The 16,170-nt window shown below is 41.3% G+C and overlaps 1 protein-coding gene across 1 annotated transcript; it reads right to left on the bottom strand.

Annotated features, from left to right (window-relative positions):
• Positions 1 to 725: 725 nt before the first annotated feature.
• LOC106057193 (protein piccolo-like) lies at positions 726 to 13,326 on the bottom strand. The gene is made up of 6 exons (XM_013214294.2): positions 13,165 to 13,326; positions 5,154 to 11,659; positions 4,292 to 4,443; positions 3,121 to 3,240; positions 2,147 to 2,235; positions 726 to 1,210 (listed from the first exon to the last, which is right to left on the bottom strand). Exons 2-6 carry the CDS (start codon positions 11,492 to 11,494, stop codon positions 989 to 991), a joined length of 6,924 nt encoding a protein of 2,307 aa, XP_013069748.2. The 5' UTR covers positions 11,495 to 11,659; positions 13,165 to 13,326; the 3' UTR covers positions 726 to 988.
• Between the last annotated feature and the right edge of the window lie 2,844 nt (positions 13,327 to 16,170).

Raw genomic sequence — 16,170 nt, 5'->3', positions numbered from 1 at the left:
AGGTTTTGCTTATTTCATGAATATAGGTCTATAATAAGTCAGATTCCTGAATGGTAATGATATGTGAGTTCTGCTAATCGCACTGGATGACATTTTTGGATTTCTTTCCAAAAGATTTTTTTTTATTTGACATTAGTGTAATGTACGAACTAGCTAAGTGTCACACTTTAATATAACAAAAACCATGTTAACATCTAAAGCTCTATTACGCTGAATGACGAGAATAACTCCACACATAGTAAAAATCAAGACACGGAATGTGGTCAGTACAAACTCTAACTTGAAAAGATATATTTTGAGAAATTGGGTAGGGGTGATTTGGTTGAAAAACAAACACACATTTACATTTAGTACGTGAAAAATATGTCTTAACACAAATACTCGTGCAAAACATAGATATGAATAATTGTTTTAAAAGAAATAATACAATAAACGTACATAATGTATTTCGCGCCAAAACGTCCCGTCGCCAAAACGGCTCGCGCCAAAACGACCTTCGCGCCAAAACGGCGGCGCCAAAACGGCGGCGCCAAAACGTCCTGCTTCGCTGTTTGGGCGAAAATGCTTTTCAGAGTTAATAATAGAACTAAAAACCGCCCATACAGAATACACACTTGCTCAAATTGTATGAAATAATTTCTTATTAAAACTTTATTCTATAAAGCATTTATAAAGGGTAAAACAAAACAGAAAAAGATTTAAATAATATTTAATATTGTGTTTAATGTCATAATAAAAAAATAGGCATTAAATTTGTAGGCTAAATGTAAAATTACAATTTGTGAATGAAAATTTAAAAATTAAGATAAATACTATGTAAATTTAGGTTGAAAAAACAAGCATTGTGGCTATTTTCCACAGTCAGCAGCTACACATCAGGTACTACTCAGCAGTCTTTATCTCAGGTACTTCTCAACGATCGACATCTACACTTCAGGTACTTTTCAGTAGTCAGTATCTACACCTAGGGTACTTCTAAGATCAACACCTACAACTCACTGAAGTATTTCACTAACAAGAGACTACGCAGATCAGTCAAACGCAGTCCTTCCCGGAAGTCACAGAGCAGCACCCACACCGGGTGTAGAACAACGAGGAAGCGCCCTGGTTGAAACAGCTGGGGGAAAGGAATCTCCTCTTTGGAGTGCTGGGAGGTATAATACGATTTATCCACACTGATAACTAGAGGAATTTCCATGCCTGTTTCATCCTAAGAAAAGAAAACAAACAAATTCTGAATTTTACAAGAAGTAGTTAAAACAGGTATACAGTTCTATAATCTATACTCAAAGCCTATCCCAGTCGGCGTAACATCATGGCCCTAGCCCAGGCAGAAAGTCTTGCTGACATACAAATATTTTAGACTAACATTTGGCTATTAAAGTACCCCTTTCAGACCTTGCGATTTATAGGGCAGATGATGGAAAGATCAAGGTCTTTTTGTGGCCGAAGGTTGAAGAGAGTGTCATGTGGCCAGCACAACGACCAACGTAGGGATATTAGGCCGCTAATTAGGGGTTTGCACGGTAAATTTTAAAGTATAGTTATCACCGCTTTGCAAATCAATTTTGAAGAGTCTCTTTACTTTCTTAATGCAATAAAATACAAGACCATTAAAGAAGAGAACGTAATATAAAGAAATGTGGGGGCGAAATAATGAAACCTAATGGCTGCCTGGTCGTGCGTATGCGCTCTGGACTGTCGTTCAGTTGTCTCGATGGCCTAAGGTTCATACCCTGCCCGCTGCCATCCCCCGTCGTCCTGCGGGAGGTTAGGACTAGGAAGTAGATTATCTTTAACATTGAAGGTAAAACATTTTACAAACTAAAGTAAAAGCTTAGCCCTATAAGTTCAATGATGCCAACCAAACTCTAAGCTTACCCGTGTATAGATGCCAACTAAATTAGAAGCTTACCCGTATAAAGATGTCAATTAAGATAAAAGCGTACCAGTATAATGATGCAAATTAAAAACGTATACTAATAAAGATACCACCTAAACAAAGAGTTTACGCTATAAAGATGCCACCTAAACAAAGAGTTTACGCTATAAAGATGCCACCTAAACAAAGAGTTTACCCGTATAAAGATGCCAGTTAAACAAAGAGTTTACCCGTATAAAGATGCCACCTAAACAAAGAGTTTACCCGTATAAAGATAGCATAATCCTCTTTTGGATAGTAATCACATCGTCCTGCCAATTCACACAGTACTGCTCTGTTGTAACCTTGTAGAGCTATGTGGAAAGCCAACATTCAACATTAAAACCATAGCAATAACAAAAAGATACTAAAATCTAGTTTATGATACAAACTCTTAGACGGACCCAGAGGGTACATTGTAGTCAAACATTAGGATTTACAGAAACATGTATATAGTACAAGTAAGGTTCCCCTTTCAGACCTTGCGATCTATGGGGAAAATGATCTAAAGTTCATCTATTTCTGTGGCCCACGGTCAACGAGAGTGTCATGTGGCCAGCACAACGACCAACCACCTTTGCTTTTCGCCTAACTAATGTCAGGTACCCATTAGAGCTTTGTGGACTGAGAGGTGCCCTAAAGATCCCGAAATTAAAAAGTCTTCACCAGGATACGAACCTGGGACCCTCCGGTTCGAAAGCCAAGCGCTTTACCGCTCATCTATGAGTCTTTTATTCCTTGGCCTATCGCAAAATTAATTACATATTAACACATTCAGCTAATCTTTCTCTAAAATTGGTTATAAGTATTTGCAAATAATGTGAATATATGAAAATATGAAAACGCAAGTGTATTATTTCGCTCAACATAAGTAGCTACTGAACACATCGAGACCATACCATTTATTTCCCTTGCTCGATACCAAACAAAATAATTAATTATCAAGAGTTAATTAACTAATTGGTTAATTTTTTAAAATTGATTCTTGTGTTGTCGGGTAGAAGAAATAATTGTGTACTATTTCAGTCTGATCCGAGATTGGGTGTGGGAGAAATGACGTGTAAGCCTACAAACTTTTTTTATCAGTTTTACCAGACAAACTTTGTAAAACATTTAGTATAGTATACATGCGTATGTTTAGGCATTTTAGATGACACGGTTCTATTGAGATCACAGTACATTACACTTTGGATACGTACATTGATAACAGTCTGGGATTTGCCTGAACTCGGTGATAACTTTCAGGTGCTGATTTGTCAGGTACTTGACCATATAATCACCAAGTCTATGACAGGCGCAGTTCCACTTGACTACACGTTCTGGGTTGAGAAAGAGAGAAAGTTAGTTTTAAAGCCAGAGCGAGGTAGAAAAGAGCAAGCTACGTAGAGAGAGCAATGTAAAGTTTTATGGAAGAGAGAGAGAGAGGTCAAGCAGGGGCGGACTGGGTGTCGAAAACGGCCGGGGAATTTCTATGCAATCTGGCCCATAACTTGTATATCATATGATGGGCATCCTATTCTATGTCTACCTGTACTTAATGTCATTATGTCAAGTTTGATAATGTATCGATATGCATGCATACAGTGAACTCTAAATCTTTATAGAAATATAGGCTTTATGTTGCTTTTAAATTGTTAAATGTGTAGGCCCTAAAAGGATGAAGCAGCACTATCTGCGGATGTAGGCTATCACAATATTTCGGACAATTTATTGAATTAAAATAGCATTACCCTTGTACAGTCTGTAAAAGTTTTTTCTTAAACACAACGCTCAGAGGGCCCTTTTATAAGTTTGTATAAAACCTTTAACAATTTGATGCATGCCATAGTGGCATCCATGCAGCCCTTTAATGACCTTACCAGCCCATTATTGAACCGCCCACAGGGTATTTGCCCGAATGCACCATATAGCCAGTCCGCCCCTGAGGTCAAGAGAGTGATATTAAGAGAAATAAAGCGTTAGAGCGACACCAATCGTCAAAGAAGGCCTGAACACTGGCCAGCAACGTGGCAACCTGTGGGCAGTGTAGACCAATATCTTGTTGCCACGTCACAGGTCTGACGTACAATTGGTCTCGATTAGAGTGAGTGGGGTAGCAAGGTTGAAATGGAAAGAATGTGAATGTGACCTATATAGAACTCAAACATTACCAATGTTTCCAATTTAACAATAGTAACAATAATTATGCTTGTCTTTGAGTACTAAGATTAAGGAATAGTGCATTCCCCTGCCGTGGCTTCCATATTTTGCCACCCCCAATGAAAGCCATCGTCTGCCAGGGGTCGACTTCGTGTCTTCGGTGGTAGCTTCCCTTTGGTCCTAAATCAAACATGAACCAAATTACTGTGTCTCAATCTTGAATTCACTTACTACACTCCACTCGGTGCTTCTGATAGTCCTCCTTCTGGCACATTTGGCTGCAGTAGGTGGCAGTGTCACACTGCCTACACACCAACAGCTTCCCCATTCTGCGACGGCAGTTCAGACATCTTTTTAAGTTTTCGCTGAGGTGGGGGCGTGGCCTATCGATACGAAAGTTTATTAGTACAAGCGTAGACAAAAACAAGACTTCATTTATTTTTAGTTTCAGGTTGATACATAGAAAGAAAAAGAAAACGTCACTAAAACAATTAATAAGAAGAGATAAGATAATTTTATTGATCCAATCAAATGGAAATTCAGTTTGACATCAGCGTAACTACTGTACAATAACAGTATAGATAGAAACATCCCTTTAATGTTAATCTTCCCAGACTTGCTTAGACTTGACTTAGAATAAGATTTTCTCATGCGTTCGGCGTATTTGACTATTGTTGAGTTCCCTAGCCCCATCAACCTTTACTATAAACGCTCTAAATAATAGCAATAATTCTAAAAGTATGTCATTCTTGTGAACTGTATTCATCAGGCTTTTAAGGTAGTTTGTAACGTACCTTGTCCACTATCACTTCCCCCAATATATATATATATATATATATATATATATATATATATATATATATATATATATATATATATATATATATATATATATATATATATATATATAGATAGATAGATAGATAGATAGATAGATAGATAGATAGATAGATAGATATAGATATAGATATATAGATATATATATCACTATGACTAGGTACTGTACGACTCAAAGGTCTTATGACTTAGTTTGTTTCAGTCAAAACGTTGGTTGCCTAAAGGGTTACACCAAAGTGCTCTGTTTCACACTGACCTTCTTTGTTTTCTGGTACTTAATTCTCTGCTGTCATCAGTGCCCCGTACAATCCTCTCCAAAGTTCTTTGATGGGTCGGTGGAGGTGATAGGTCAATGTCATCGTCCAAGAGGTCATCCACGCTCTCCAGATTGTCGTCTTCATACTCACCCAGTTCGCAGCTTGTGGAGTCGGAGGAGTCGGAGAGGTGACTGTTTAGCTCGTCATAGATGCTCTCTGCGAACCCATTCGCATAGCATTCTTTCTTGGGGTCCCCGCATCCTTCGCCGTCGCAATCAAAGCACAAAACTGGCCCCTTGCGAGGCCCGGCCCTTCGAATAGTTGGGCTATACTTTGGCATTGAGTCAAAGGCTGCCCCAGAAGAACTGACAACTATATTTATAGAGCCCTGATCAGGATTAGGTATTTCTTTGTCCACCAAATGGCCATTTCCAGCGTCTTGTGGACTTTGCTGATGAAGAAAATCGAAATCTTCTTTGTTTGGTGTAAAATATTTTTCAATTGCTGTATGCATTTGTTCTGTAAAAGATAAAATATCCGTTACATGCGCCATATTTACCTCAGGCTCTTGCAGTGGTAAAGTCTCTGACGGTAAAGGTATTTTAAAAGGCGAAGTTACTGAAGCAATAGCTGTGTTCGAGTCTACATTAGCTGTGCTCTGCAAATCTGATGTTTTCATAGCCGGAGACAGCGTTGCAGATGTTTGTATTTCTGAAGACTTAAATGTAGTTTTTTGCTTAGAAGGAGAGTCTGCTGCGGGTTTTTGCTTGTCTTTACAGTCTGTCAAAGGTTTTTGCATGTCCGAAGTATATGCATCAGACTTTTGCATGGTTAGATTGTCATTCATGGGTTTTTGCTTGGCTGAAAAATCCGTTGCAGTTTTTTGCTTGGGAAGAGAGTCTGTTGGAGACTGTTGCTGCTCGACTGGCGATTCCATGGCGGGTTGCTGCTCGACTGGCGATTCCATGGCGGGTTGCTGCTCGACTGGCGATTCCATGGCGGGTTGCTGCTCGACTGGCGATTCCATGGCGGGTTGCTGCTCGACTGGCGATTCCATGGCGGGTTGCTGATCGACTGGCGATTCCATGGCGGGTTGCTGCTCGACTGGCGATTCCATGGCGGGTTGCTGATCGACTGGCGATTCCATGGATGGTTGCTGCTCGACTGGCAATTCCATGGCGGGTTGCTGCTCGACTGGCGATTCTATAGCGGGTTGCTGCTCGACTGCCGATTCTATAGCGGGTTGCTGCTCGACTGGCGATTCTATAGCGGGTTGCTGCTCGACTGGCGATTCTATAGTTGGTTGCTGCTTGACTGGCGATTCTATAGCGGGTTGCTGCTCGACTGCCGATTCTATAGCGGGTTGCTGCTTGACTGGCGATTCTATAGCGGGTTGCTGCTCGACTGCCGATTCTATAGAGGGTTGCTGCTCGACTGGCGATTCTATAGCAGGTTGCTGCTTGACTGGCGATTCTATAGCGGGTTGCTGCTCGACTGCCGATTCTATAGCGGGTTGCTGCTCGACTGGCGATTCTATAGCGGGTTGCTGCTCGACTGGCGATTCTATAGTTGGTTGCTGCTTGACTGGCGATTCTATAGCGGGTTGCTGCTCGACTGGCGATTCTATAGCGGGTTGCTGCTCGACTGCCGATTCTATAGTTGGTTGCTGCTTGACTGGCGATTCTATAGCGGGTTGCTGCTCGACTGCCGATTCTATAGCGGGTTGCTGCTCGACTGGCGATTCTATAGCGGGTTGCTGCTCGACTGGCGATTCTATAGTTGGTTGCTGCTTGACTGGCGATTCTATAGCGGGTTGCTGCTCGACTGGCGATTCTATAGTTGGTTGCTGCTTGACAGGCGATTCTATAGCGGGTTGCTGCTCGACTGCCGATTCTATAGAGGGTTGCTGCTCGACTGGCGATTCTATAGCAGGTTGCTGCTTGACTGGCGATTCTATAGCGGGTTGCTGCTCGACTGCCGATTCTATAGCGGGTTGCTGCTCGACTGGCGATTCTATAGCGGGTTGCTGCTCGACTGGCGATTCTATAGTTGGTTGCTGCTTGACTGGCGATTCTATAGCGGGTTGCTGCTTGACTGGCGATTCTATAGCGGGTTGCTGCTCGACTGGCGATTCTATAGAGGGTTGCTGCTCGACTGGCGATTCTATAGAGGGTTGCTGCTCGACTGGCGATTCTATAGCGGGTTGCTGCTCGACTGCCGATTCTATAGAGGGTTGCTGCTCGACTGGCGATTCTATAGAGGGTTGCTGATCGACTGGCGATTCTAAAGCGGGTTGATGCTCGACTGGCGATTCTATAGTTGGTTGCTGCTTGACTGGCGATTCTATAGCGGGTTGCTGCTCGACTGCCGATTCTATAGTTGGTTGCTGCTTGACTGGCGATTCTATAGCGGGTTGCTGCTCGACTGGCGATTCTATAGTTGGTTGCTGCTTGACTGGCGATTCTATAGCGGGTTGCTGCTCGACTGCCGATTCTATAGCGGGTTGCTGCTCGACTGGCGATTCTATAGCGGGTTGCTGCTCGACTGGTGATTCTATAGAGGGTTGCTGCTCGACTGCCGATTCTAAAGCGGGTTGCTGCTCGACTGGCGATTCTATAGCGGGTTGCTGCTCGACTGGCGATTCTATAGTTGGTTGCTGATCGACTGGCGATTCTATAGAGGGTTGCTGCTCAACTGGCGATTCTATAGAGTGTTGCTGCTCGACTGGCGATTCTATAGCGGGTTGTTGCTCGACTGGTGATTCTATAGAGGGTTGCTGCTCGACTGGCGATTCTAAAGCGGGTTGATGCTCGACTGGCGATTCTATAGCGGGTTGCTGCTCGACTGGCGATTCTATAGTTGGTTGCTGCTCGACTGGCGATTCTATAGCGGGTTGCTGCTCGTCTGCCGATTCTATAGCGGGTTGCTGCTCGACTGGCGATTCTATAATTGGTTGCTGCTTGACTGCCGATTCTATAGCGGGTTGCTGCTCGACTGGCGATTCTATAGTTGGTTGCTGCTTGACTGGCGATTCTATAGAGGGTTGCTGCTCGACTGGCGATTCTATAGAGGGTTGCTGCTTGACTGGCGATTCTATAGCGAGTTGCTGCTCGACTGGCGATTCTATAGAGGGTTGCTGCTCGACTGGCGATTCTATAGAGGGTTGCTGCTTGACTGGCGATTCTATAGCGGGTTGCTGCTTGACTGGCGATTCTATAGCGGGTTGCTGCTCGACTGGTGATTCTATAGAGGGTTGCTGCTCGACTGGCGATTCTATAGAGGGTTGCTGCTCGACTGGTGATTCTATAGAGGGTTGCTGCTCGTCTGCCGATTCTATAGAGGGTTGCTGCTCGACTGGCGATTCTATAGAGGGTTGCTGCTCGACTGGCGATTCTATAGAGGGTTGCTGCTCGACTGGCGATTCTATAGCGGGTTGCTGCTCGACTGGCGATTCTATAGAGGGTTGCTGCTCGACTGGCGATTCTATAGAGGGTTGCTGCTCGACTGGCGATTCTATAGTTGGTTGCTGCTTGACTGGCGATTCTATAGAGGGTTGCTGCTCGACTGGCGATTCTATAGAGGGTTGCTGCTCGACTGGCGATTCTATAGAGGGTTGCTGCTCGACTGGCGATTCTATAGAGGGTTGCTGCTCGACTGGTGATTCTATCGCGGGATGCTGCTTGACTGGTGATTCTATCGCGGGATGCTGCTTGACTGGTGATTCTATCGCGGGATGCTGCTTGACTGGCGATTCTATTGCGGGTTGCTTCTCGACTGGCGATTCTATAGCGGGTTGCTGCTCGACTGGCGATTCTATAGCGAGTTGCTGCTCGACTGGTGATTCTATCGCGGGATGCTGCTTGACTGGTGATTCTATCGCGGGATGCTGCTTGACTGGCGATTCTATTGCGGGTTGCTTCTCGACTGGCGATTCTATAGAGGGTTGCTGCTTGACTGGTGATTCTATCGCGGGTTGCTGCTTGACTGGCGATTCTATCGCGGGCTGCTGTTTGACTGGCGATTCTATCGAGGGTTGCTGCTTAATTGGTGATTCTATCTCTAGTTGCTGCTTGACTGGCGAATCTATCGCGGGCTGCTGTTTGACTGGCGATTCTATCGAGGGTTGCTGCTTGACTAGCAATTCTATCTCTAGTTGCTGCTTGGGTCGGTTTTTATCCTTATGTTTTTTCTTGTTTCTTGATCTTTTTTTCTTAATGGGTGATTCTTTCGTTGTATTTTGTTGAGTAGGCGAGTCTATTGAACTATTGGAAGTCTCGGTCAACGCCAGGGCAGAAATCTGCTTCATTGATGATTCTGTTGCATGTGATGACTTTCTCGGCGATTCCTTTGCCATTATTGGCTTAGCTGATGATTCTGTTACATGTGATGACTTTCTCGGCGATTCCTTTGCCATTATTGGTTTAGCTGATGATTCTGTTACATGTGATGACTTTCTCGGCGATTCCTTCGCCATTATTGGCTTAGCTGATGATTCTGTTGCATGTGATGACTTTCTCGGCGATTCCTTAGCCATTATTGGCTTGGCTGATGATTCTGTTACAGCCATTGGCTTCCATTGTGATTCATTCGAAAGTTCGGTATAGCCTGGTATCTCTAGATTGGTTTTGTTCTGAGAAAGTGTCGTCGAATTTGTCCCTTGCATAAATGTCGGAGGTAATGTGTTTGTCTCCATTGTTGTAGCAGATGCAATTCTATCAACTACGTCTGCTAATTGATTATTTTCATTTAGCTTTTCATCATTATTCTCAGTTTCTTTGTTTTTCATTTTAAATGCATCCGAGAATGTCGGTAAAGGTTCTAGATTACCAATGTGTAGATCTTCGAGCAGTGGAATATCCAAGAGACTGCTTTCTCTGACCGCCAAGCACTCACATACCATTTCAAACTGACTTGAATCTGGAGGAGCACTTAAGTAAGGCATCAAATCCTGTAGCAAAAACATGTTGGCTAAATCGTACAGGCCTACCCCATGATCGCTCAATGTGGGGATGGTATCAGGCGTTCCAAGCGTCACTTCCGTCACGCTGTAGTTGATTGGCCGGAAGAAGCGTATGTACTGTAGGGATTCCCTTAGTTTAGTGATGTACTTGACCTTCTGGTGTTGTTCAAGAGCTACGTCATTAACACGAGCCGGCCAGAGACGTAAGAGAGACATGAACATCTTTCTTCTTTCTTCTGCTTTGGGGCTGATTACGTCAGCAAGATCTTTAGTTCTGTTAGACCTTGGTGAGAAGTTTGATTTCATCTTTTTGGACATCGGCGTTGCTTTGGAATTATCTGGATTCGGCTTTGGTGCTGCATTTGAGTTATTTTGATTAAGTTCTGTTGATGGATTCAATATTGCGTCTTTACTAAAAAATGGTCCTTTAGTTTCCAACATTTTGAGTCGTTCTTCAGGTTGATTATTTTCACGATATTCTTTGCCAAGTGAATTTAATTTTAGCATTGGATTGTGGGATTGCGATGCAATCTTGGCTTCTTCCACTTGGCACATTTCTGCGCAGTTTTCACAAATTAAAGGATAATCTGTATCAAAATCTTGTAAAATTGATGCCAGTTCAACATCGCCAGTTTGGCCATTTTTACCTCCGAGATAAAAATTTTTAACATGTGGACAGTTTTTTATTGCGCTCTTGTTTTGTCCTAAGTTCTGTTGTTGGGTTGTTTTGAAAGACAATGTTAAAGATCCGCATGCCATCTGGCTGCCATTCATCTCGCTACCTTTTAACTGGCTGCCTTTCATCTCGCTACCTTTTAACTGGCTGCCATTCATCTCGCTACCTTTTAACTGGCTGCCTTTCATCTCGCTACCTTTCATCTGGCTGCCTTTCATCTGACAAGCTTTTGCTTGTAATTCCTGGGGCAAGAAGTCGACTTGTATATCATTGTCCAAATTTATATTTCTAGTTTTTGCCTTTTTGCGTTTTTTCTTCTTTTGAGGCTGACTATTTTGAGGCTGGATATTTTGAGGCTGACTATTTTGAGGCTGGATATTTTGAGGCTGACTATTTTGAGGCTGGATATTTTGAGGCTGGATATTTTCAGATTGGCATTTTTGTAATTGGCTGCCTGTAGTATCTTTATCAATGGCAGAATTTTCCTTATTATATGTTATCTTTTGATCTTTTGTAGCTAAGGTGCTTGGTACTGCATTTTCTAATTGAATAGTTTTTTTCATCCGAGGATTATCTGATAACTGGATTGGGCTTAAACCCATGCCGTTGTCACATTGACTTAGAGTGCTATTGGATTTGTTTTTAGTCAACTTGTCCAGGAATAATTGTACATCAGAACTTTTGTGCTCCGACGAGGAATTCATGTCTGGTTTAGTATTCGAAGCTTTTCTGGTAGAAAGCAATTTTCTCAAAACGTTGGAGCTGGGTTTTTCTGGGTTTTTGTTAGGGCTCTATGAACAGCTTCTGAGCTTACTATTTTACGAGCTTCGTTACTTTGTAAGACTTGTCTTCCTTTCCATTAATGAAACCTATGAAAATATAATTAATCATTGAGTATATTGAATAAATTGTATAATACATATTAAAACGGATTTCAGAAATGTAGAATATAGTGGTATAGAGAAATGTGGAAGCCATACAAGGTATCATAGCAAAAAACGTAAAAAAAAAAATTAAAAAAAGATAGGAGATATTTTAATATTGGCGCCACATTGAAAGATCACTGTTGCCTGCTAAATAATAAAAATATCACGGTGTTAAAATAGATTAGAAATTTGATTCTACAGGTGATTTCCATACATGGCGTTAAAACTATAAATAGCTAGATTTATTGTGCATACTGTGTACAATATATCGGACGTGTTGATAGGCCCAAAGTTATTCTTCATAGGAATAAAATAATTTTATTGCGTTTAGTTCTGCGGAATCAGATTTTCAAAGCTATTCCCTTCGTAACACAAAATAATTAGGCTTTCGCTTTTTGACCTAAAACTTAAATGGGCAATTAGCTAGCGGTAATTTTGGCGTATATTTTATGGGACGATTAATGGCTATGCATTGAGATAAGTGTTAAAATTATAGCTATATTTATTTTTTTTTAGTTGGCAAGTGAAGTTTAATTTACAGTCCTTCACATTGGTTAGTTTTTCCTCAGAAATAGCAGAAAAGCTTATGTATTTATGGTTGTTCACTCAAGTTTTTAAAGTTCAGTATTTTGCATTTATCAACAAGAATGCGTTTTACTTTTTTTTTATGAAACTTTAAAAGTTAGCTCAGCACATGACAAATATGAAGTGTGTTTCAAAAAACCTAAAATGAAAGGAATTAGAAGCACCAATTGATGACTATCGCAACCCTTTAAAGTAACATGTTTTATTTTTGTTTTGAATGTTGGGCTTGACATTTAGACACTGTACATGTATTTTACCCATAATGTTGGCCAGATGTAGACATTGTACATGTATTTTACCCATAATGTTGGCCAGATGTAGACCTTGTACACAAATTTTAGCCACAATATTGGCCAGATGTAGACATTGTAGCCTACATGTATTTCAGCCATAATATTGGCCAGATGTACACATTGTACATGTATTTTAGCCATAATGTTGGCCAGATGTAGACATTGTACATGTATTTTAGCCATAATATTGGCCAGATGTAGACATTGTGCATGTATTTTAGCCATAATGTTGGCCAGATGAAGACACGTACTGTACATGTAGGCTATTTTACCCATAATGTTGGCCAGATGTGCAGACATTGTGCATGTAATTTACCCATAATGTTGGCCAGATGTGCAGACATTGTGCATGTAATTTACCCATAATGTTGGTCACATGTAGACATTTTACATGTAATTAAATGTTACCCTCATAACCCCCCTCCCATTGCAGAAGATTAGGGCACTCTATGGTGTGGACTGAAGTATATTTTCTTTCGAGTCTAGAAAAAAACTACAAAACTTTCTTGTATACATCGGCTGAAAAAATTCTAGCGCTACATCAAAGTATCAATAGGCCTACTTACATACCAGGAAGAAACAGACAAAAATGATGAATAAATACTTGGCAAGAAATCACAAAGGAAAAAAAGGTCACAGAAATCCTCGGAAAGAAATTGCTTTGTGTGCAGTGACAGAGTTTCAAGCAAAAATAATACACTCGCTATAAAGACAGATAACTCTTGTGTGATCTGAGAGCCTCTGGTGTGTTGATCTTGAGAGAAGTTCAAGCCCCATGATATCTACATTCATTTTCATCTCAACATACACCAGTGTGAACTGGTTGACCTTTAACCCCCCACACACACACATATATATACTCACACAAACATACACACGCAGAAGTTTTCTTCAAATGAAAACAAGAAACAAAACAAGGTTACAAAAGACAGTTTGTGTGGAAACACAAACTCAAAATCGGCCCCCGAAGTAAAATGTTTTACATAATTCGGATAATCCTTCAGAGTTGAAGATAGTTTACTTTCTAGTCCAAACCTCCCGCGGACGACGGGGGATGGGAGCAGGCAGGGTTTGAACCTTCGATCGTCGATAAATCCAAACGACAGTCCAGCGCGCAAACCGCACGACCAGTGGTCCACCCAGACCCAGGTAGGCTTCAATATTTTCAGAAAGAACATCCGAATGAAATTATATCAAAGACAAATGAGAGATAAGAATGGAGAAAGAAGGTTAACAGATCTTGTGTAGTGCCCCAACCGTCCCGCAGATCAAAGGATACGTGAAAGTGAATGTAAAGTTAGATGTGAACCTGGCCTAACTAGTTTATGGTCTATAGGGCAGATGATGTAAAGTTCATCTGTTTTTGTGGCCTACGGTTAACGAGGGTGTCATGTAGCCAGCACAACGACCAACCGCCTTTGCTTTTCCCCAACTAATGTCAGGTACCCATTAGAGCTGGGTAGACTCAGAAGTTGAAAATCCTAGTCTTCACCAGGATTCGAAACCGGGACCCTCGGTTCGAACTAAATAAGTTAATTGTTTTGAAAAGGCTCAATCTCATATTCAAATCCTCAAAAAAAAAAAAAAAATTTCCGCTACATAGAAAAACTGTTCACGAAAATGATGTTTATAAGATTACTATTCGTCTTAAATTAGGTCTAACATATAATGCATACTAATTAGCTTTTTCTTATAAAAAACTGCTTGCATAATTTATTTTAAAAAATTAGAATTTTCGCTTTCAGGAAAAAAAAAGTAGCCGTTGCATCAGAACTTTGAATGGTCTAAAATATTGTGAAGTCAGATTTTCAATATCTCTTCTAGTTTACGAGATCTAAACGGGACGGACGGACAGACGGACAGACATTTAGCACAAAACTAATAGCGTCTTTTCCCCTTTCGGGGGCCGCTAAAAAGATGATGTAATAATAAAAGTAAAACAAAAAACAAAAAATTAATAAAGATGTTTCTTATCTTATCTTATATAATACAGACGTTACTTCAAAAAAGAAGATGATTACGTCCTACGCATCATGCATTTAGTCATGCATATTAACCAATGACTTAAATTCTGCCAAGTCACTGTTTTTCCTGACTAGCTCAGGCAACCCATTCCATGCTCTAATAGCACTAGGGAAGAAGGAGCATTTGTACAAATTTGTCCTAGCATATGGGACGAGGAATGTGCCATTATCTTTGTGTCTTTTAGAGTATTTTATTAAATTTTGTCTTTGTATTTGAAGATTATGGTTCAGTGTTTTATGTATGATTGCTACTTTACTTTTGAGCCTTCTGTCCTGAAGGCTTTCTAAATTTAGTGATTTTACTAAAGGTGTTACTCTAGTCAAATGTGAATATTTTCTTTCTTGCGATCTATAAGGACAGATGATGTAAAGCTAATCTGTTTAACGACAGTTAACGAGAGTGTCAGGCAGAGGCGTAGTGAGGGGGGGGGGGGGGGGCAAGGGGGCACGATGCCCCTGGCGCCACCTCTCAATGGGGGGGGGGGGGCTCCACACGCAGAGAGGCGCCAAAAAAAAGTAAAATTATTGTAGATATTTTAGTTAGGTACCGTAATACATTTTAGGTTATTTGTATTATATTAGTAAAAAGGGTTGCCGAGCTTAAACGGTTGAGAACCGCTGCTCTATGCGATGTTCATGTTCATAAAGCTTTTTGCCCCGGGTGCACGTTTTGCTCACTACGCCTCTGGTGTCAACAGGCCATCACAACGATCAACTTCCCCAATTGACTGTATCGGGATTGGAGTTCGAGAAGCCAAGCGTTCTACCACTCGGCCACATAACATTAGGCCTACTAATAATAATACCCGAAATGAAAGGTAACAATATCATTAGCAATTTCTAAAGCTCACAATCGGACTAGTCCTCGGCCCAGGGCTGGCCTTAGATAACTGGTAAGAAGGAAGTACTCAATACTGTGAATAGACGAAAATGGAGCTGGTTTGGGTCATTATGTAAGACACGACTCACTATCAAAAGTGATTCTTCAAGATACAGTAGATGTTGCATGAAGAAAGGGTCGTCCAAAAAAGAGCTGGATGGTTAACATAAAAGATAGGACCGGCCTCTCTCTTGATATCCTGCTAAGAACAGCTGCTGACCTGGTAACGTGGAGGGATTTGGTTACGTGACAGTCACAGCGCCCCTACGACGAAAGTCAATTATTGGGCAAATGAAATAAAGGCGAGGTGAATTTTTAAAAAAATATATATCGAAAAAAAAAACAACAACTAAAATTATGCATTTTATTAAAAGTCTAGCCTAGTGTAGGCCTACTCCAACAATATATATATATAATTTATTCACTATAAATATTGTAAAGAGGCGCCCCCCCCCCTCCCCTCACCAAACCAAATTTGACATGCGCCACGAATGCCACGATGAATCCCAAAAACTAAAAGAGGATTTCCTAAATGTGTCTTACAACTTTATATTACATATAGCAATGCATATTGTATTCGTATCGTTTTGAAATAACCATCAATGCCTATATTCCTTGCAAAGGGTCTATCTCTGGGTCAGACCGTAACCCCCTCCCATACATTTTATAGCA

The sequence above is a fragment of the Biomphalaria glabrata genome, chromosome 15, assembly GCF_947242115.1.
Source record: "Biomphalaria glabrata chromosome 15, xgBioGlab47.1, whole genome shotgun sequence".
Lineage (NCBI taxonomy): Eukaryota > Metazoa > Mollusca > Gastropoda > Planorbidae > Biomphalaria > Biomphalaria glabrata.
Note: the sequence above shows the minus strand (reverse complement) of the source record. Positions and strands in the feature narration are given on the sequence as shown.

What these genes read in the sequence shown, in the direction of transcription:
- LOC106057193 (XM_013214294.2), bottom strand. Translation starts at nt 11,494, where the DNA reads ATGAATTCCTCGTCGGAGCACAAAAGTTCTGATGTACAATTATTCCTG. An exon ending in AGTACCAGAAAACAAAGAAG is followed by an intron (nt 4,444 to 5,153) that starts GTCAGTGTGAAA and finishes TCGTATCGATAG; the next exon opens with GCCACGCCCCCACCTCAGCG. An exon ending in ATTATGCTATCTTTATACGG is followed by an intron (nt 1,211 to 2,146) that starts GTAAACTCTTTG and finishes TTCTTTTCTTAG; the next exon opens with GATGAAACAGGCATGGAAAT.